Source organism: Passer montanus, unplaced genomic scaffold (assembly GCF_014805655.1).
Source record: "Passer montanus isolate IOZ18808 unplaced genomic scaffold, ASM1480565v1 scaffold25, whole genome shotgun sequence".
NCBI lineage: Eukaryota > Metazoa > Chordata > Aves > Passeriformes > Passeridae > Passer > Passer montanus.
In genome coordinates, this window is record NW_024367149.1 from 3,973,234 (window position 1) to 3,995,535 (window position 22,302).

The 22,302-nt window shown below is 52.7% G+C and overlaps 1 protein-coding gene across 2 annotated transcripts in view; it reads right to left on the bottom strand.

Annotated features, from left to right (window-relative positions):
- The window catches only part of LOC120503174 (phosphatidylinositol 3-kinase regulatory subunit gamma), a 77,719-nt gene that overhangs the window by 28,610 nt on the left and 26,807 nt on the right, over positions 1–22,302 (bottom strand). Inside the window, exon 1 of one of the 2 annotated variants that reach the window (XM_039711390.1) lies at positions 3,479–4,184. The exons of the other annotated variant lie outside the window; for it this stretch is intronic. Within the exon in view, the coding sequence (XP_039567324.1) occupies positions 3,479–3,584 (106 nt within the window). The 5' untranslated portion in view covers positions 3,585–4,184. Of the gene's footprint in view, positions 1–3,478; positions 4,185–22,302 lie in introns of those variants that run through there. 2 annotated transcript variants of the gene reach the window in all.

Consider the following 22,302-nt stretch of genomic DNA (forward strand, 5'->3'; position numbering starts at 1 on the left):
ATGATGCTGCTACAGCCACAATACTCTAACTTAATCTATCATCAGAAAGTTGAGAAGCTGTTATGTTAGCTATATGCAGGCAATGGCCCCATTTGTGTCTTTAGATACTGAAAGTTTCTGGTTGTAATATTATGTGCCATAAAGAGATCCTCCCTTACGCCAGTGATGCGTGTATAGATGCAAAATAAAATGTAAGCAGGAGGAAAAAGCATGAGGTAACAGGAGTCACCCTTCTGGCTGGCACACTGTAGCTCCTGTGTTAGTTGTACTGCTCTAAATTATGCTTTGTGAGGCTGGCAGAGCTGCACCCCTAGGTCCACCACTCTGTTTGGGAAAACTGTCCCACTCCTATGTTTAGGATGGATTAAAGCCTAGCAGAAACCTTGCAGTTCCTTGTTACCTGACTGCCTCTGCTCAAGTTGAGAAAAACTCAAGTGAGAGAGAAGCGTTATTACTTTTATTTCTGAACTTTAGAGGAAATCTTGTAGCAGAGAGGCTCCAGGACCGCTCTGAACATCCATTTACACCTACAACCCCAACAGCAAACACAAGCACACTGATAAGCTGGTGCAGGTGCACTGAGGCCTGACAGAAGCTCCGGCCGCCTGCCATCACCAGATTTTATTTCTGCATTATTATTGGGCAAGGCTAAGGTGGGTATTAAGACGGCCTGCCAAGATAAATTAAAGGTCTACCGGCCCTTAACGAGAAACAGTATCCCCACCCTCGGCTCGGAGGTTACGGGTGACACCGCACATTATGTTCACCTTGCTTTTGTCTTCTGCCTCAAGTTTAGACGCAGTAAAATGTAATCAGGGGCAGCCATGCGTGAGCCCAGACACTTGGCTCCCGGGATCCGCGGCACAAAACCCAACCGGGGGTGTCTCGGCTCAAGTTGTGGGAACAAAGGAGCTCTCCGGCTGCCGAGGCACATGGGTGCTCTGGGGGTGCACACTGCTGATCTCGGGGGGCTGCCGAGACAGCGGGGCCGCACACGAGTGCTCTGGGGGTGTACGCCGCTGCTGTGAGGGCTGCACACGGCGGCTCTGAGGGGGCTGCCGAGGCAGCGGGGCTGCACACAGGTGCTCTGAGGGCGGCACACGGCGGCTCTGAGGGGGCTGCCGAGGCAGCGGGGCTGCTCGCCGCTGCTCTGAGGGCTGCTTGCCGCTGCTCTCGGGGTGCACACAGGTGCTCTGAGGGCTGCTCGCCGCTGCTCTCGGGGTGCACACCGCGGCTCTGAGGGCCGCACGCCGCCGCTCCCGGGGCACCCCTCAGCCTCCCAGGAGCTCCGGCCACCGCGCCGGGAACGCTGCACCGAAAACCTTCACAAATTTTTGTTGGAAGCGGGCCAAATGGAGCTGTGGTTGTTACCGGGAGCAAAAGGCAGTGACTTTATCCCAAGGCACGCTGAGTGTTTAAGCCTTCCAAATGAATTCCTCCACACTCCCCTCAGGGATGACCTATCATGCCAGGCCAGAAAATGCCTGCCCACCCTGGCTCTGGACAGGGAGAAAGCAAAACCCCCTCTGCCACACTCTCCCTCCCTCCCTGCAATTTAAAAGTTACAGTTTCACGAAATCAGGACATACACATGGGGATTATCCCATGCATCATTTCCAGCTCTGCCTCGTCTAGTTTAAAAATATGAAAGATAAAGTTACTGAACACTTCAGGGATCAGCCAGTAACACGAAGTCCTTTTGCTAACTGGTGTTTGGACTGTGCAGATCCTTGATCCCTGACAAGAGGGCTCCAGTGATGGAAGCATTGGCATTATTAATGATAGAAGAGCTGCTTCTTAATGTAAACTTTGAAAGGCTTGGTGAGAATTTTGCATGGACAAATTCTTGCAGAAACACTGGAAAGTTGTTTTCTAAGCAGTTCATTTTGTCCAGCCCCTTTTAGCAGCCTCCTTGTACTAAGCCATTCAAGGGGCTTTATTTTTTTTTTAAATAAAAGCTCCACACTAATTGCTTTAAGTCACCTACAATGGGACTTGGGTTTTTGTTCATTTGATACAAACACACAGAAGTACTTACCTTGTGAATAGTTAAAAATCAAAAGCATTTACAAGACAGATATCCTTTAAAATTCACAGAAGCAAGTGATTTGATTGAACTTTAGGCTTTCAGGAGTAACATCTAAAAATAGGCAGTGTCAGCTATGCAAGAATTTAATGAGTAGTGGCCAGTGCTGTGTGTTTGAGAGATCTGTCCAATTTTCAAAGCGTCAGAATTACCAAAAGAAGCAAGTACAGGTCCTTGAGATCCAAAAATCTCAGGATGATCACCTCCTCCTGTTTTAATTAAAGTACCACATACCTCCAGAGAGAAAAATACAGCTCACTGTGCTGAAACAAAGAGAATAAACCACACTTGCAGTACATGCCACGATTCAGGCACAGGTTGAAAAGCACATTCTGAAAGTACGTGCCCCATAAAAGACAGCACTTGGAATTACTTATTTGCTATCAATTTCTCTGCAGGCGAACACTTTTGGTGCATATTTTACTGTACCTTCTGGCTGTACAGATCAGAGACCTGAGAAGATAAAGGCCCTTCAAATACCTTACTGCTTCAGCCTGTTTGACTCTTACAGGTATAGATACAGTTTCACCAGTACCCATTTATGCTTACTTTAATTCATTTGCCAAAGAAAGACTCGACCTCTCCTCCTCACAAGCCTTCCCTCCCTCTTCAGACACAAAAGAAACTTTCTGCCCCATCTAAAAACTTCAGGCAAGCAAGGATAATACATTTCCCCATTTTCAGCACTAGCACTCCATGGAAGGGGGAGGGAAGAAAAAGTGAATCAAATCCTTTTGAAGAAGGTTATTAAGCGTTATCAAAGTAACTGTGCCTCCAGGGATGGATTCCAGCCTGTTCCCAAGTATTATCCCCCCATCACCAAAACCCAGCGACAACACACACCTCATCTGTCACTGCTGGAAGAGAGCTGGGGAGAAAAGGGTCTTGGAGGCTGTAAAAGCGATTAAACTGGAACTGAATGGAGGTGGGTAAATCACCACCATCAAAGTGTTACAGGCGCATAAAGGCACACAGGTGAAGAGGATAATAAAAGCGCTCCTCTAGGAGCGAACACAGCCGAAATATACGCTTTTCAATAAAGGTTTTCAAAAAAGGAGACACGGGAGAGGGGCTGCGAGCAGCTCCCCTCCTCCTGCCTCCTTCCATCTCCCAAAAGGCACCATAAATTGCTCTTCTCCTCCCACCTCCCCCACAAAAAAAACCCCGGTATTAAAATACTTTTGCCCAGGAGACAGCGAGCTCAAGTCCCTGGGAAGTTTACACAAAGTTTAACTACAGATATTAATTTTCACAGCCCCCCCCTCCCCTCCCCCTCTCCTTTTATTTTCAAAAGGAAAAGTCTGCAGGAGGAGGAGGGAGGGCAGGGATGGACGGCAGTCCCCGACCCGCTGCCAGGGGTGCGGGGCCAGCTCGCAGGCTTCGGCTCCCTACCTGGAGGGTCCATCTCAATGTAAAATATCAGCTCAGTGGAATAGGGCATCATCACTTCCCTCCAGTCCGTGTCATCGCGGTCCATATCCCACAACGTGTTGTACATCGCGACAGCCAAGTCCCGGCAGGGTTAGAAATAAGAGGTTGGATAGCTCGGCTTTTAATCGAGAGGTGGGGAACAAAAAGAAAAAAAGGGAGGCTAAAAAAAAAAAGAAGGAGAAAAAAAAGCCGAGAAGAATTCACCTCGATGTAAAATAACACTTATAGGAAAAAAAAAAGAAAAAAGGAAAAAAATTTAAATCGTAAAATTAAACTTAAAAAAACGCCTCCACGCAAGTCACCTCAGCAGCTGCCCTACAGGAACTAAAGGTAGGTAGCAATATATATAATAATATATAGAGAGAGTGCTTCTTTTTGTTTAAAAAGACACCTTTCCACAGAAAAGCCACTTTCCCGAATTCTTTCTAAAAATCGCCGTTTTCGGGGTGTTTTTAAAACACAAGCCAAACAAGCCCCCCGCAGGAAAGCCGGGGGATGGTGGGAAGCAGCGGATAAAAAGGGGCGATTTCAGTCTCTGGATGAATTCTTTCCGCCGGCGGAGGACGAGAAAGGAGGCAGCGGCGGCAGGCAACAATACGGGCGGGCGCGGAGCCCGAGCGGGGCGGGCGGCGCTGTGCCCGCGGTGCGGTGCGCGCCGGCGGGGCTGGGTGCGGGGCGGCCGCGCTCGGTGACATTTTAAGCGGCTCTGAGGGGCCCGGCCGCCGCCACCCGCCTCTTGCCGGGGAGCGGGCCACGCCCCCCCGGCGCCAGGGGGCGGGGCTTCGCGCCGGCTCTTTAACCCCTTGGAGGTGAACGGGGGTGTGTGTGTGCGGGCGCTTCCACGACGCGGAGAGAGGGGTGGAAAAACAAAAAGACATAAGGGGGAAACGTTCCTCTTCGCGCCGGCGAGGCAGACCTATATAAAAAGCTTAGTATAGAACACAAGTCTGTTTCCCTCCTTTTCTAGCTTTTATCCGGCTCGCTTTCGCCACTTTTCTCGACGCTTTTTGCAGTGCCCCGCCCCGTGCTGAGGCGCGCAGTGGCGGTGGTAGGTCCCCGCGCTGGCCGGCCGCCAAGGGGCCGCTGCCGCGGAGCACGCGCGGGGGGCGGGGGGAGCGGAGCGCAGTTGCCAGAGCTGCTGCCTTTGTCTGAGGGAGCAGCGAGCGCCGGGATTGGCAGAGGGCTGCCGGCGGCTGAGCCAATCAGCGCGCGGTGGGGCCGGCCGGCTCGATGGCGATTGGCCGCGAGCGCCGGTTACCAAGCGGGACAAAGGAAGGCGAGCGCTGAGGCGAGAGCGGGGTCCGGGGGGCGCGGGGTGACCCGGCCCCGCATCCCGGCCCCGCAGCTGCCCGACACCGCCGGCCCCAGCGCTGGCCCTGGGGCAACTCCTCCTGCCCACACCGCCCGTGGAGCTGCCGCCGCACCGAGCCGGTGGGGCGCAGCGCCGGGGCTACCTGCCACCCTCCAGCCCGGGCCGGCCGCCGTGTGGGGATGAGGCTTGTGGGAGAGCCGGGCACGGGGGAGCCTGTGCAGGGAGCGCCGCTGGCCGCATTCCCGGCGGGAGCCTGTCCTGGCTGAGCCCTCAGCCGCTGCACCGGCCACAAACAGTGGCTCTCCCTCCTCTGCAGGGCCCTGGCAGCTCCCTGCTGTGTGAGCCACGTAATGTACGGAATAACCTGCCCATCTCGGAGGGCACCGCAACCAGCGAGTGTGACCCGCGAGAAAAACCCGACGCGCTTTCTAGTGACATAACCAGCGGGGAAAAAAAAAAAAAACCCAAACAAAAAAAACTCAAACCAAAAAAACCACAGGAAAAGGCATCAAAATGGATGTCTGTCTGTCACCAGGTTTGGGATAAGTCTGAGCTGCAAACAGCCCCGCAATGGAACCTCAGCCTGCCTGGCAGCCGCGTCCCGAAGGGCAGCCGCAGCCCGCAGCCCGCAGGCACCGGCGGGAGGCAGAAGTGCAGCCAGCTCCACACTCAGCCTCGGTTTTGGCGCGGCGAAGCATCTTTAGAGAAAGGCGGCTGCTGCTGAGAAATTAAGGAAGAGTCCTTTCCCGAGACTCCCAACCAGTGTCACAGGCACAAGGGTGGACAACACCTTGATCTGCTGTGGAAATCTCAGGGAATGTTGGAAAACCCAGCACTGAAGTTGTCTGCTTTATTTGCACTTCAAAGCGCAGAAGAGCAAGTGACGAATAATTTGTCCTGCTCTGGCATTAGGCAGCAGCTCCTGCAAACACCCTCTTGGCTTGGCTAAACCTCAGGGTGACTGCGACACTGAGTAACTGAAAGGCTGTACCCGATGGAAGAGTGTGAGAGAAGATCTGAAGTTTGCTGATGTATCACAACTTCCACAGCAAGCAATTTAGAGCAGCCTGCTCCAGGAACAGAGCTCCTTGAGGGATGGACGGCTGCAGAAGAGCACAGGGCTTTGATTCAAGTCACTCACTGTACATAAATTAATTTTATAAGCCTATCCACAAACTCTGATTAATCCACGATAACCAGATATGAGTCCTTTTCCTAATTTTTAAATTAAATTATTGAGCCAATACCATGTATCAGCTCCAGCTTCTTCAAAGGGAAATGCCCTCCTTGGAAGCACAGCTGGCTCCCCCAGTGAAATTTAACTTGGTGCTTTCTGCCCAAGCCATCTGCTGCCAAGGGTTGGGCATGGGTGGAGGTGCAGAAGTGGATGCTGCTCTGCAGGCCCTGCAGAGCTAAAAACTGGGGCTGTGGTCCCTATGGCAGCCCCCAAACTTAGATTAGCAGCTGTGGCAGAGAGGGGGAAGGAGACAGACTCGGGTTCAAATTCATTTTCCCCCTTCCTGCACCTCATTATAAGTTCCACCCACATAAGACCTAATTACTTGGCTTTTATGCTGGCAAAGTGGATTTCATCCTTGCTGTTTCCCATGGTGGTTGCCTTCATTTTCATGGCGGCACTGATGGTTACAGCTTATTGATGTTTTCACTTTAGTGATTTAAAGCAGAATACATTTTGTTATTAGCACTGGTTTCTCTCATTGCTGCTTTAATCAAAGATGCAATTTAAGGCAGAGGATTGTGTGTAATGGTAAACAGTAGGATAATGCCTTGAGAGAACAGAATATTAATGTGTTTTTATTTCTCAAAACTGTGCTTATAATTTACCCAAGATTGCTTGGCTCCCAGAACACACATAGGGGGTGCTCCCTTTTTTACCACACTGCCTGCCTCGCACCAGGGATGAGCATGGTGTGCATGTGTGTGCCCAGGGGGGAGAGGGAGGCACAGTTGCTGCCTCACCCCCTCTGCCTGTGCCTCTCCCACAGGCACAAGGTCTGGGCATCGGAGAGCAGAGACAAAACCGGGAGCACGCCGAGGGCTCGGGGATGCTCGGGGTCTGGGAGTGCTCCCACTGCCCAAACCTGGCCATGCAAACCCAATACGTCACCCCAGGATGGGGAAAGCTACATTCAAACACTGAAACAAAATAATGGTGATTTGGCAGTGCCTGAGCACGGGTCAAAGTGCTGGAGGAGGGGACCTGGTGCCCCATGCTGTGGCTGAAAGACAAGAAGTGAGCCCAGTGCCTGCTGCCTTCCCAGCATCCCGACATCCCGTGTCGAGGCTGTGCATTTGCTCACTTTCCTTTCCTTGAATCTGACAATTTGCATTTCAAGGCAAGATTAAATATTGAAGTTTTGAGCGCTTCCATGTGCTTCAGGAGGAGCTGAACAGACCTGCACTGGAGCAGACTGAACACAGAAAAGCCATTTGTGCCAAACTGCTTGGTTTCCTCTTTGCCGAGCCATGATAATGTGATATCCGACAGCTGAATGTAGGCCACAACAGGCTTTTATAGTTGGAGGGCTGGAAGAGGGAGGGGGGCTGGATCCACAGTGCTGCCAGCCAAATGCAGGAAAATGATGAGAGGCTTTTGGGGCAGGCTGGAGACTCCTGGCCACTCCCGAGATCCAGGTATTAGCTGCACTGTTAGCACAAGCTCAGGGCCTGCTGGAGTGGAGCGTGGAGAAGGTAGAGCTGTGTTCACATCAGCAAGGACAACTCCCTGGACATCAGTAGATGCTACATGAAATTACTGGCCTTTTGCTGCACAGACACTGGGAGTTTTGGAGAATGTGCTGTGACTGGTGGCCAGCTTCCCACGGGGGAAGCCACACCTTGCAAGGAACAGCACTGGAACAACCAGTCACAGCAGTTTGGTTTAGTTAACGGATTCTTCCTGCCCGTTTCTCAGCTCCTGGTGATGTGGAGCAGAGGGAAGGTGCAAGGGTTTGTGTGCCTTGGCTCAGATGCTGCTGCTGGGGTCTCACTGTGGCTCAGTACACTGCAAACCAACCCCAGGGCCTGCTGGCAGGAGGTGTTGGGAATGGCAGAGATTCATCCTGCCTTCCTGAACCACGGGGACAGTGCAAGCACCATCTTCCCCTTCAGCTGTACAGTCTGCGCCCCAAAAGTACCACAGAGACCACAAAGCTTTTGCTGCAGGATTAAGGGTATTAATCCCTGCAGGGGTGAAGCAGCAGCAGTTTGCTTCCCCGCATCCTCCAGAGCCTTCATGTGAAATGCAATGGGTGTTTTTAACAAGGACTGTGCTTCCTCTCTCTGCTTTATAGTCATTTTATGTCCTAACAGGCTGCAAAACAGTTGCCTCACTCCACCCCAGATGCGGCCACATTTCTGTGGTGAGGAAAAACTCTGGCAAGTGCGCTGAAGTCGGGTGCTTTGGTTTGAAAATTATACATTGCATTAAAAACCTGTATTAAAGAATAATATGCGGTCTGCAAAAAACATTCAAATGAAACACTTCAGTGTTAGGAAGTGTCTTATTTACAGCAGTGAGAGCAGCTTGTGCCCTTTTCCCTCCCCTGTCCACTGCGTAAGGAAAGAGTTTGAAGCAGGGGCTCGTGTCCATAAAGGTTGGAACACAAGGCATGCACACAGAGCTGAGCTTGCGAGGAATCATACATTAGGCATTTCCTAACTTAAAAGCACTTGGCTTTGCATTGTAAACAACATTCTTTTAACATAGGAAATAACGTTTTTAAAAAAATAAAGAAAAAGATCTTTTAAATAAATGTCTACAATGTAGGTTGCTGCAGCTGGACCTAAGGTATTCCTCAGCAAGGCTTGGACTGGCCTTTCTTCCCTGCTCCAGAGGCTTCTGCCCAAAAAATTTCAGGAGTAACGGTCTGGGATGGAAGCAGAAAGCTGCTCTCCTGCAGGGGGAGAGGAGTGTGTGTGGCTTTTGCAGCTGGACAGTGGATGCCAACCCCGTGCTCTGCCCACGGGTGTCTGGGGGGGACACATCTGCACCTGGAGAGTGCCCGGGGATGGATGAGGGGTGGGCACGGGGCGGGGGGTGAGGGAAAGGGCACGCCGCGCTGGGCTGTGCTGAATTGCTGCTTTGGCAGACAGCAGCGGGCCAGCTCTTTAGAAAGTTCACGTTCAGTTATTGTTTTGACAGGCTGCCAAAGTTTTCCTGAGGAATGCAGGCAGCAGAAGGGAAATGGTGATTTTCAAACTTTTTTTTTTATAACTCAGCCAAACCAGAATGGAATTTCATGGGAAAAGTGAAAGGTACATCTCCAGCCTCGGGGCATCGTTGTTGCCAAGTTTCAGGGTCTGGCTGCAAACAATGGAGGTGTCGGAGCATCTCCAAAGCGGTGCACCCTTGCACGCACTCACATGTGCTCACGCACACTCACACACACGCTGCAAGCATCTTCTCTAATGGTGACTGCTCCCAGAAAACTGACATTAACCCGCAGCGCTTCAAAAAGAGTGTGCCTGGTGTAAAAGCAGGCGACAAAGCAGCTGATGAAGGGTTTTCGGTGCTCTCCCCACCCCACTCCTGGTGTGCAGCCAGCCATGGGGACACCGCCCCTCTCCACACGCTCTTCCCTAGGTCAGTCCCGGAGCCACGGGGTGTTTTTGCAGGTCTCCCTAGCCCTAGGAAGGCAGGAGGTTGTAAGCTCCCCTCCTCCTCCTCTTCCTCCTCCACAGAGGGAGGAGAGCAGCCGGTGAGCCGGGCTCTAGCGCTGCAGCACCCCGGGGTCTGCGGGGCTGTGGAACCGGGCTGGGGAACTGCCAGTTACCTTATATTTTCCAGTACACTAATTTCTCTTGTCATCATGCCAGTGACAAACAGAGAGAGTTAAACAGAGCAATCCATTAAAGAAGCAGCCTGACAGACCGATTGTTAAGGGTTTCAGCGATCCCCATTTACACTGGCTTGAAAAAAATTTTGCCTCGAGCAGCTCCAATTACAGAATTATCGGACCACACTCTGGTCCCTTTGTGCACTTCGCATCTCTGTCATCGTTCCAGGCCTCTCTCTATTTTGTTGCTTGGAAATGGTGAGCAAAATGGAAGGAGACTTGTAACAAATTCAGAGAAATTAGAGGGGGGATAAAAGAGAGAGAGAAAAGCTCCTTCCCTGATTCTAATGTCCTAAACCATGACACTTTTAAAATGTAACACTGTATAGGAATTTAAAATATTTTTCACTTCCTCTATTCATTGCTTTAATGCACTGGAACTACTTGCTTAGATTTCCACCCCCCTCCCTCCCCCAAGGAATGTACAATAACCACTCTGTGAATTCCTCAGGTCTGATTTTAAGAGGTACTGTAGAACTTTATTCATGGAGGAAAGAAATAATCCCAATACCTTCCTGCAGTAACTCTCTTTAATAAACATGGCAGTGTATTTTGTGATCCCAGTCAGTGATGCAAGCAGCAGGAAGAGGAAATCAACATCACCTCTAGGAAAAGCGAGGTCTCAGCCCTGCTCTGCTGACATCCCACTTGGTGACCTTCAGGCTTGCATTGCCAGCATGGGTTTGAAGGTGGCACCATTCCCGGTAAGAGGAATTCTGAAAAGCCCAGAGGATTTTCACTTCCTCAAAGCAAAGCTTGAACTCTGTAGATTTGTTATTATTATGAAAAAAACCCCAGCACAATCGTTTCTCTACCGTAGGATGCAAAGCTGAAGGGTTTCCTAACCTTTGGCTGAGTGAAGCATGGCCCCCATGATGCAGCAGCTACGTGACGTGGACATTATGCCCCCAACCCAGCGTGCCATCACCGATTTATCTTCCAGCAAAGACTTCCATTCCTGGCCTCCCAAACAATTTTACCATCCCTCTGCCAGTATTATTCTGGTAGCAGTACCCTCATAAGTCCACAACATGTAAGAACTTCCCCCTTTTCCTGGCAGTGGAGATCATCTGGTTTCAGAGGGAGGGAAAGTGAACACAGCCACCCCTGGGCAATGCTGGAGGAGGCTGAGATCAACCTTCAGTCCTAATGCACCAGGGAATGCTGGCTTCCCTCTGGCCCAAAACTGAAGGAAGTTTCTCATGGCTCAGTCCCCAGTCCTGCCATGCAAGTCCTTTGCCCCCATCCCTTTCCCTGGGATTTGATGGAACTGACCTATCCATTTCTCTGTGTCCAGGGAACCTCACTGCAGCACATCCATACTTGGAACCCTGCACAGTTGCAGGAACAGAGACTTCCCACACCAGATTTTGGGTGGAGATGGAAGGCAGGAGAAAACTCCCATAACAAACCAGGGAGCTCTCAGGGGCATTGAAAAGTCCTCTCATTTCTTATTAATCACTTAGGCCAAGAACTCAAGTGCCGGCAGTATGTTGGCCGGGGTTGTTTTCCTTGCAGTTATCCACATGCAATTCATGCCTTGGAAAATGACCCATTTACCATCATGCATTGTTGCTTAGCTACACGCGCTTTCCCTCTAAGTTTTCCCAAATGGAAACATGGCTCTATTTGCTTTGGAGATCATTTTCCCTGGCTTTCTCTGCTTTACAGTAAATAAGCATAAGAAGAAGAACCTCTGAATGCTGAGTGGAGAAATAAAACAAACAGCGTGGTGTAGGGTGAGCATTTAAAATCCAGCATGTGAATGCAATGCCTTCCTTTTCCAGACAAGGTGATGGGCAAGGAGGGTTTGAGCAAAGGCAACTTGCAGGTCAGGTTCATTAAGACCTTTTTTTGTCTGTAATTTGCATAAAGGTTCTTTCCCTGCTGAAGATTTCCAAACAATTTGGTTGAATAATTCTGGGTTCCCAAGAAAAGAGAACTATTTCCCTGGAGGACAGGTGGGACTTAGGGGCACTGAGAGCTCACTCTGTGTCTCTGCTGCCATGCCTGCCTTGTGAAATCCTAGGTATCCTCTGAAAAACACCTCCTTTATGCCTGCAAACCAGTACACTACTTTGAGCCACTAGCCAAGACTTTATTCATCAAACCCCAACATTTCTCACGTTCACTAAGTCCTAACTACACTCTCATAGTGCTTGGTGGGCACAGGCTGGCTGATCAGCCACTGCAGCATGAAGGTCAGCTCCCCAGCACTCCAGGTAAATCTTTGGGCCATTTGCTGAATCCTGAGCCCACCAATGCCTATGCTGCACAGATGTTCTCAAAACATGCAACAAATCCACAGATTTTGGAAAGCACAAGCCTGTGGACAGAGGGACTGCGTGGCACATGTTCGGCCATGTCCCTGGGATCACTGGTCTTGCTTAACATGTGCCTTAAGGCTGAGTTGTACTTGTGTCCAGGATTTCCAGATGTCCAGCAGTTCATCTGTTCCTCAAGGATCAGACAAAACTTGCAGCATCTTCAGATTTTACTAAGGACAAAGCTTTTGGGTAAAAAGGCAGCCAAATGTCTCTCACAACACAGAGGTTAGCAGAGAACTCAGTGGAAAACCTTTTGTTTCCTGGTGCCATGAATGTGCTGGACATGAGCTCTTTGTGCAGAGCAGACACAGCCGTCAGCTGCCAGAGCTCCCAGGAGCAGGACGCTCTGAAGGGTGAGCTCTGCCCTGCCTTCTGCTGACAAAGCATAAAATCCACATTGTCTCTGAACAGAAAAAGGGGGGAAACAAAGTAAATCATGTGATGCTGGTTACCAGGCCAAAACACTGAACTGAGGTTTAATACAACAGTTTCCAGCGTGCCAGAAAGTGAAGAGGGATATTGTGCCTATGCAAATCCCAGCCGGTGGGCTGACACATCCCAAACACTGCGCTCTGTGAGAGCTGCCTGCACCTGAAGAAGCACCTTTACTCCCCTGGCTGGGAAGCTCTTATCTTGCTTTGACCAAGTGTACACAATAGAGCTTTGTTTTGGGTGACACCTCCCAGATGAACGGCCTCTTAGAAGTGCTTTGAGGAATTAAATGAGTAAAAACAGTAGGAGAGGGAGGGAAAGGGGAGAAAAACTCTGCTGCTGCACTACAGAAGTCAAAGTCGGTGGATACTTAACCCACTAAGTAAGGAGCTGGGATTTATGTCAGACTGAAAGAAACAAATGTGTGACCCGGCTCCCTGCCACCAGAGACACCTCATGACAATGTCTCAGTCCCAAAGTAGGAATCCACTTCACTGTCCCCTGTGTCCCTGCAGCAAGGGTGGGGATGCTGTTGCTTGCAGATGCTGCCCAGTTCTGTGGTGCTCCCCACACACCAAGCTCAGGCACCTCATCCTCATGGTACGGCCTCCTGGCCCCATCTCTCTGCAGTGGGTGTGTTTCAGCACAGGCATTTTGGGGAGCCCAGCAGGTGATGGTATCAGACAGTGCGTCCTCTCCTTCCCTTTTCCATTGCATTTCTGCAGCTGAGGCCAAATCCTGCTTCTTGCAATCCTGTCTGGTCTCTTTGGTTGATGGGAGATGCCAGGTCTTTCTTGCCCTGGGTAAAGGGTCACTTTGGCTCGGTGCAGGTTGGGCACCTGCCTTAGGTCCTGGAGCTGAATCGGGCCAAGGGCGGTTGTCACGAATGGAAATCCCCCTGGTTTTATTGTCTTTGAAGCCTGAAAACACCTGCCTGTTGCTCAGGGAAACAAGGCAGGCAGGATAAGGGTCTGGCAGCACCTCCCCTTTGTTCTGTGTCCTTCCTGGGCACCCTTTGGAGCCCAACCCTGCCAGCACCCTGTGCCCCCCACAGTTGGTTAGGAGTTGGCCGTGTGAAAATCAAACATCAAAGGGCTCTTCCAGCAAGGGCTATTTCCACATCAAATGCCTACCTCCAGTCCTGAGCCATTGGGGAGAGAACTCTTCATAAAAAGAGAGGGAAGATTAATATTATTTTTCAAAAGTATAATGGGAGGTTTCCACTCCCCAAGCACTTCAGAGTTGGTTTTTGCACAAAGCTAGAATAATTTCAACCCCAAAGGAAAAAGAAAAATACATAAGAGGAGATTAAAAATGCCTGAAAAAATAGTTGGTCTGAATAGAAATGTTCAGGTCACTGTCACTTTAGGGGCTGGAAGAGGCTGCTGCTGGGAGAGCCTGACTTTCCACAGGAGTGCATGTCCTCCATCCTCACTCTCAGAGCAGCAGGCTTGCTCTGGATGAGCATGGGAAGCAGGGAGAGCCAAGGACAGGCTGTCGAAACTGCAAACTGGTGAGAAGAGGAAGGCGAGGACAAGGGGTAGAGAAGATGCTGGAAGCAGTCTGTTGGGCAAGTGGAACAGGAAAAGCCCGCTGTGAAGTGCAGCCCTCCCTGAGACTCTCCGAGAGAAAGGCGGCACGAATCTGGCCGAGCGACGGGCTGGCAGCGTGCCTGGAGCGTGGCACAGCTCTGCCTTGGAAAGGCACCTGCAGCCTCAGCATCTTCCTCTCACAAACATGCCACAGCATCACGGGGGAACCACAGTCCTGCAGCCTGACAGCCAGTTTCTGCTCTGTGAGCATGAGCCATTGGGCCAGACGGGTGTATGAACAATTATTTGATCATTTCCACTGCAGGAACCGACTTGACAAATACCTCCGATTCACAAGCTTGCAGTCTGCTTCTGAAAAACCAGAGCAAGAGCAAGCTTCCACCCTGGAAAATCCCTTGCCTGTGTCTGCTGTGCATCCTTTCCCATGCTGGGAAAGGTTGGGCCAAATGCAGAAGGCACCACGGAGCTGACAAAGCTGCTCTGGGGCAGTGTCCCCAGGCTGGAGGGTCAGGGGTGGCAGGAGGCAGACCTCTGGGATGTGGTCTGTCCTTGGGTGACTTAGTGCCTTGCTTGTTTTCTGCTTCTTGGTCATTCATAGAGTGAAATTTTGTTAGTGTGTACCTCACCTTCCTCTGGACTTGGGGCACAGATTTGAAGAAAAGTGTAGGACAGTCCTTGCAGCCCCAAGCCTCACAGTCTCGGGTGACATACACCTCTCAGTGATTTTCACTTAAAAACAGGATAGGAAGAAAATACCTGTGGATAAGGAAATGCAACATATGCTGCTGAGGGCTCAGGGAAACTCTGTTGGTTAAGCCAAATCTTGCCTTTTCCCAGTGCTTGAAGTTACCCATCTGTGAAGAGGGCCGGAGCAGGCATCTTCACCCAATAAATCCCACTTAAGCCCTAAAGAAAATGCTTCAGTGGTGCTTCATGTTCATCTGCTGGCCGCCACAGGGACGAAGGCTTCACACTGTCCCAAGCAAGCAGAAAAATCCCCCAGTCTCTCTGCTGGAGATTGGAACTGATGGCCAGAGGGCAGAGATGGAAGAAAGCAGCAGAAGAGAGTGGTTGGGCAGCAGTTTGTGGGACTGTGCTGGCATCACTCTGTGCCCCAGTATCCTTCCTCAGCAGCTCTGCTGTGCACCTGGAGCCAAAGCAGGGGGGTGATGGCAGATGCTTCTCCCCTCCCCCAGACACTGGAAGGTGGGGAGCCCTGGGACAGTGGCTCCCCGCTGATGCCGGGGTGTGACACACGGCGGGGCAGTGCTGGGAAAGCCAAGGGGAGCACCGAGAACAGGAGACGCCTGCGGCAGACGCCGGTGCCGGTAGGACACGGCCAGTTCGCTGCCCGCGGGACTGCCCAAAACAACTCGCTCAGATTTACTGTAAGCGGCAGCCAGGCCGTCCATAGCTTGTGGTGAACATACCAGCCCAGCCTGCAGAAAGGGCTGCGGAAGCCAAGCTGGCCCCTTGCCCAGCAGGCTGGAGGAGGGGAGCGGGGGGGCTCTGCAGCCCTGCCCCGGCACAGCACCCTCAGCCCCGCAGGCTCTGCCTGCTGCAGGCCCCACAGCTCATTTGGGAACGCATGAGGTGGATTTTCTCTTGCCAGGTGCTTTCTGCACCAGCGTAAGGAGGGGGTGATGCTGTGGATGGAGCCCCCCGTATGATTCCACTGCCATGGCACTGGGGCAGCTGGAGGAACGCAGGGAATTCCTGTGCAGAAGCCCCCTATAAGCGGCACCGCAAAGGGACTCAGAGGCCGAGCTGGGTGCTGCTGGCTGGCAGCCAGCTCATCCCAAGGGCACCTGGGGCCACGGCCGAGCCGGGAAACCCCCCGGCTGCGCCCGGCTTCCGGCCTTTGTGAGGGAGCCGGTGGCGGGGCGGTGGCACTGGGATGGCTGCCACCATGTCATCCTGGCCCGGGCGGCCATGGCAGCTCGCGCGTCCCTGCAGCCCGAGAGGTGCTGCCGGATGGCGGGACACCATGCAGGGTCTGTCTGAGGGGACTCGCCGTCCCTCCCACGCAGCTGTGCTGGGAGGGAAATTTCCGATACTGCCGGCTTCCCAGAAGTCAGGGGAGGTTTCGTCCCTGGCTCTGCTCTCTCAGCTCACGCGTCTTTCCCAGCTCAGGCTGTGACCCTGGCATGCGAGGCTGAGTGCCAGCGGTGTGGGGAGAGACCAAGGGTGGGGAGCCCGTCGGGCCAGGCTGTGTGGAGCCAGCCACAGAGCTCCAGCCCTTCTCCTGGCCGCTCTCCCAGTCTGACCATCTTTGCTGGTGGGTCCCCTACAGCGCCATGTGCTGCCCAATGCCAGCCAGCTCAGTGACATCAGCGCGTGCCACGTCCCTGTCCCCTTGCCCCAAAGCCTCACACCAAAATCCCCTACAAAGGCACCTCGGCCCCGGCAGTGTTGGGGTCACTGTGCTGGGGGTGCTGTAGGGGTGTGCTGCAGGCCAAGGACCAGGAGTTTTGTCTCTCCCCTTCCTGGCATGCATGCAAAGCATCCTAAGAGGGAATTCCCATCAAGGGAGGGATTCTGCTTGGCAGAGATCTCTGTGACATGAGCCACAGGGCTGGTGCCATAGGTGTCCCAGGCTCTGAGGATCAATGGGCCTGGCCCTGTGCAGGCAGTGGAGAATATGGCTGTTCCAGGGTGGGATGGGGGGGTCAGGGGACACTGGCCATGTCTCAGGTGACAGTAGGCGTTGGGAGCATGACCATATCCTACAGCAGCCATCCCAACCTTCCCCAGCCACCCAGCACTGGCTACAGATATTTTCTGTTCTTACAAGAAATCCAGCTAAAAACAAGGGACTGCTCCCACCAGGTGACTCCTCCAGAGCTTTTTCCTCTGCTCTGTGTTTAAGCAGCAGTGATTTTTGCTCAAGAATGTCCAAATCTTTGCTCTGCACAGGCTCTGATTTTGAGCTCCCAAGGACTAAAGGGCTCCTGGCACCATCCCATCCCCTGCCTGTCCTGACTGCAGGGCCTGTTGCCAGAAAAAAACTGAGCCTGGGACTTAAATGTCCGGCCCAAACCTGGTGTGCCTGAGAAGGAGGAGCGCTGACCCTGACCCGCGTGGCCCTCCAGCACCAGCTCGGGCTTAACTCTCTCCTCTGCAGGAAGATTTGAAGCCTTCCAGTTAAATCCGGGAAGGAGTTAGCAAGTCTTTGTGGCAGGCGGATTAGAGGCAGAGGTAAATGCTCCTGCTAAGTGTAATCTGGCTGGTTAAAAGCTCAGCTCAGCCTCTATCCCAGCATTGTCCTTGCTTCTTATAAATACAACAGACAATTCTGCAAACACACACTTTTCCTACTGCCACGCAAGGGAGTGGTGAGAACCTGCTGTTCTACCCTTCTCCCCAGGATATCATTAGGATTTATTACCAACCCCCAGTGCCCTCCTTTCTCTGGGATGGGTTGGACACTGGCAGCCTCTGATCCTGCGGGTGCAGCAGGAGGGGGATTACAGCTCGTGGGGCCACAGGTCAGGGCAGGTAAAGGCAGCAGAAGCTCCTGATGCTGGGGAAATGGGACTGGGGGCAGAGCCAAAGCACTCCTTCTCCCCACAAGCCAGGGGTTCCTCCAGTCCCATGCCCTGGGGAGCCCTCAGGATGGGATGGGGCAGGAGTTGTGAGGGGATAGGGACTGGGAGGCTCGGAGTTCTGCTCACTGTGGGGTATATAGCAACTCAGAGCTGAAATGAAAATAACTGCGTAAAAATAGTTTACACTTACTTGCTTCTCTCTGAAAACTTCTGGAGCTGGTGGCCCTAAGGGGGCACAAGAGGGTGGCAGAAGCCACTGGCCATGTGGCAGGAGCATCTGTATCCCTACTGTCCCCTGCAGGTGACAGGACTCCCTGGGCAATACTAACCAGGACCCTGTGTGCCAACCCCAGGAGTTTGGGGGTGCCCTGGAGAGAGCCCCTTGCTCCCACAAATGGAGGGTGCACAGATGACCTCTTCCAGGGGATTATGGCTGAAGTGGGGGACTTTCATGGGAAGTATGAGCAGGCAGGGATCAGGGTCTTACCAGGATTAAGGTATTTTCCATGCATTTAAACTAGTTGTCACGAACCCAGAGCTGACCCAGAGCACGGCACCTGGGGGACAGGGGAAAAGAGGGGGGAGAAGCTCAAGCCCACCCCAAAACCCACCCAGGGCTTGCAGAGAGCAGGGGAAGTTGGTCACAGAAACTTGGAAGCCCCCAAAGCCCCAGAGATGATCTCTGGTCCCCAGTTTGCAGAGGTGAACAGGTGCTGCACAACCCCAGTGAGGTGCCTGCTGATGGAGGAGAGCTTGGGGGGCCGGGGGGGCACAGCAGCAAGTCCCAGGGAGAGAGCAGAGCCCTGTGCCCTCTCTCGGGCCAGGACAGAGGGGTCCATTGTGGGAGACGTGAGAGCTGGGTGGCTCCAGGAGCTTGGTAACCTTAATCCTCCCTTGGATTAATGCTTAGGGGAGCTGGGGACAGTGTTTAAACCTGCCAGAGTGAGCCCTCGTGTTGAGCACAGCCCTGTAGTGGGGTCGGAGGGGGACAGAGGGCACAGGGTGAGGACAAGAAGAGGTGCAGGCAGTCCTGTGGCCTGGTCTGACACGCAGCCTCACATTTTGTGGGCATGTTCCTGGGCTCCTGGGAGCAAAGGGATGGGCAGTGTGAGGACCAGCCCTGTGACAGGGTCACTTCTGGCTGTGCTGCTTGGCTCTGAGAGGCTGCTGCTGGTCTGGCTCTGCAGGGCCACTGCAGGCTGAACCCCTTGAGCCTGGCCAAGGTGGAAACCATCTGCCCTTGGAAGGGTACTCTTCTGGGGGAATATCTGCCTGTAATGAAGTCTCTGGGATGAAATTCCTCTCTCAGGATAAATTGGCTTTCCTGAGGCTGAGCTTTCAGCCTGGTACAGAGGAGCAGAGTGAGGATGCCAGGGATGCTCAGACAGACCATGTTCCTGCCCACACAGACCCCACACTGAGCCCAGACCCTAGCAGAGGACCCCCTAGCTTGTGGCATTAGGAGCCACCCTCCTCTGTAGCCACTGGCTCTGCTGGGAGGCTTACAAGGCCATGCAGAGACAGAGCAGTCCAGCTCCAGCTCCTCCCCTGAAGCACCTGGTCCCAGCCTACCACACCAGGTCACTGTGCCCAGCCCCAGCTGAGCAGGAAATGCCACATAGATACTCTTGAGGAGGTTCCCACCCCTACCAGTGTGGGTCCAGCTTTCTACCAGGCACCTGGCTTCACCATGAAGGTGTCCCTGGACCCCAAGCACCAGTTACACCTCTTTCACCATTCCAAAGGCTTGGCCCTGTCCTGTGCCTAGTCCAGACCATGTCCTGTGCTGCCCAAACCTTCTGCCAGTCCCAGGGAGCTGCCACCTCGGTGTCACCTTGGGTGTGTCCCTGGCAGAAAGGGACTGGCCTTGCAGGGGCTGCAGGTGCTGTGTGCCTGTCCCCTGGGGCAGTGAGGCAGAATGGGATGTACTGTCCTAAGTGGCATCTTAACTAGATCTGATCCAGTCTTGCAAAGCCACAGCGCCTTCAATTCCCTTAGCGCTCCAAATCTGCTACTGTGCATCTAAGCGGATTATTTTAAATACCCCATGATGGACTGCTCCTTTGTAATATAAACCAGCCTCATGTGTCCCATTCCCCTCCTATTTGCTGTTATTTAGCTGCAGCTGTGACAGCTAGAAGTCTCCCCAGCTCCCCCTGCTCCCTAGGAAACATCCCTTGTGCTAGCCCCTTCCCCAAATCCTCTCTCCCTGTGCTGCTGGATCCTGGGGATGCTCCCCTCCACACAGCCTTTAAGCTCTTGGGGTGAGTGATGGCTGTGGGATGTGCTGCCCCAGAGCTGCTTCATCTCTAGCCAGAGCTGAGCCCTGCACCAGCATCACCCCCACATGCACATCAAGGCCAGGCCATGCCTCAGCTGCTTTCTCCCAGAGAGGGGCCGTGCAGGAGCCCTTTTGGGTAGGTTTTGCCAGTTTTCAGGGTTTTGCTCAAACTGTCTGGCTCTGACACCTCAGTCCTGCCATGAAGTCAGCCAAGAGAGAATATCCGGCCTCCCATTCCCACTGGAGGGGGGTTTGGGGAGCACAGGGGTGTCCTGGAGCCCACCCAGCCCCACTCTCAGCAACGGCAAAGAAGCTGCCACTTTTCCAAGCACTTCCCTTTGGGGCTTGTCTGATTAATGAGGGCTTGTTATTTCCAAACTGTTTGAAATCGTGTTTATTTTATCTGCCGCTGGATTCCTCTGACTCAGGGCTCATCGTTAACTGCCAAAGATGAGTGACAGATCCTGCTAATTACAGCTAATGATGGCCTTAAAGGATCTCTGCACACACACATGTGTTTGTGTGCACACATGCCAAGGGCCATTTATAATTTAAAGTGGGGAGAGTCGTTAGCATAAACCATGCCCAGATTAATTGCAGAGAGTGGCCTCTCCAGGGAGGATGCTCACCATGAGGTTGTGGTTTCAAGCACTGGATGCTGAGGACAGCACAGGCTGCCTGGGCAGTGGCAGCAGGGCCCTGAGCTGTGTCAGCCTCAGAGACACCAAATCAAATCCACCACACAGGAAGTGTTTGGCACAGAGCAGTTGGGAGGGACCAGAGGACACCAGTATGTGGCATGGACATGAGTGGCTTGGGCCAATGGAGGCCAATGGGAGCTGGTGTCCAGCCCCTGGAAGAGCTCTGTGGGGTGTGAGCAACTGCGAGGAGAAACATGCTCCAGAGACCCAGTTCTGCCAGTTTCTCTAGGAACAGGCAAACAGGAAGAATGGGAGACATTTTTTATGGCTTTACTGAGGATAAAGCTGCAGGAGCACCAACCCCTTACTAGACATTAGAAACTCACCCAGGCGGATGAGGTTAGCAGTGCCCACTGCCCTGGATGTGCTCTTCCCTCTTCAGTCCCTGAGTAATCCAGCCCTGATGTGGGGACTTTGCTTTTATGTTTTTCCCCAGGAGGAAAAGAGAGAAGATGGAGACAATGAGGCTTTCTCTGCCCCTGGGCTGGAAAATGCAGAATGAGAAGCAGTGGCTGCAGGATCTCATGGCCACCTGCCAAGAGGATGGGCAGAGTGGGCACATGCCATGGACAGCCTGACTGGGGGCTTCCACAACCTTCCACAACCTTCCACAACTCTCCACAGTGAGGTCTGTTCCAAGCCCTTCCCTAAATCAGCTCTCTGTTTGCCTGGGCTGACTTTCACCCACCCCTGTGAAGAGGGCACACAGAGACAGACCCATGTGTTCCCTGATTCCATCTCCCCATCCTTCCCCTCCCTGGGGGTCCTAGTGGTGCCATTGCCCCTCTCCCTGTTCTGCCATTTCATGGAAGAGGTATCCAGAAGGAAACCAAAAGCTGTTCCAGATGGCAGAAAGGCTCAACAGAGCAGAACAACTGTTCCCCAGTCCTTATATTTCTGCAAACCAAATCCACCTTTCTTGGAAAAATGTAATTCAAGCTCCTCAGTGTTCCTTGGAGCTGGTGAGCAGCAGGAGCAAAGTGCCAGCATTGGCTCCCTGGGGAGGGGAAGTGCCATCCTGCAGAGTGCTTCTATATTGGTCTCTGCCATGAGCTGGTCTAAATTGGAAGTGATGGCAGCAGGAAGCGCCAGGATGCCGAGATGGACTCTGAGACCTGCACAAAGTGATTTCAGGGGCTGGTTGTGCTTGGCCTGGGGGATGCCTGCCAGCACAGGGCACTGCAGTTCTAATCCCACTAAAAGCTAGTTGGAAACAACTTGGACAAAGGCTTTTGTCTTTCTTGCTGAAAAGACCAGATTCCCATCAAGACTGATGGCTTGTGAATTTGTCTAGGATCTCTTGAATTGTTCTGGTCCCCAAAACACTCAGGCTTCTCTTTCTGAAACACCCCTAATGTTCAATTTAAGGCTCTTGCAGAAGCAGCTGTCAGAAGCTGCGGAGCAGAGCTCCTTTCAGACATGTGCAGCCACTCAGTGCTTGTGACTGTTCCTGAAACTGCCCAGGGAGCCTGTTTGGTCAGGGCCAGCTCTTGCTAGTGCTTTTTGCATTAGCAAACTCCTGTCACTGTCCTCCAATCCCTGTTCACACAGGAGTACTGGGGGCTTGTCCTCTCTGGATGCCATTCTCCCCCCTGGCGTAGTTTCCTTTGCCGTGGTTCCCCACTGGCATTTTCCAAAGCCTTCTCCAGGCCACCTTCCTTACAGCTTTAAACCCAGGGCAGGAGGTTACAGGAAAGATGCTTTGGAGGAGCCACAAGCTGGGACACAAGAAGGACTGCTGTGGAAGCAGAGCAGTGCCAACCATGCTGGGC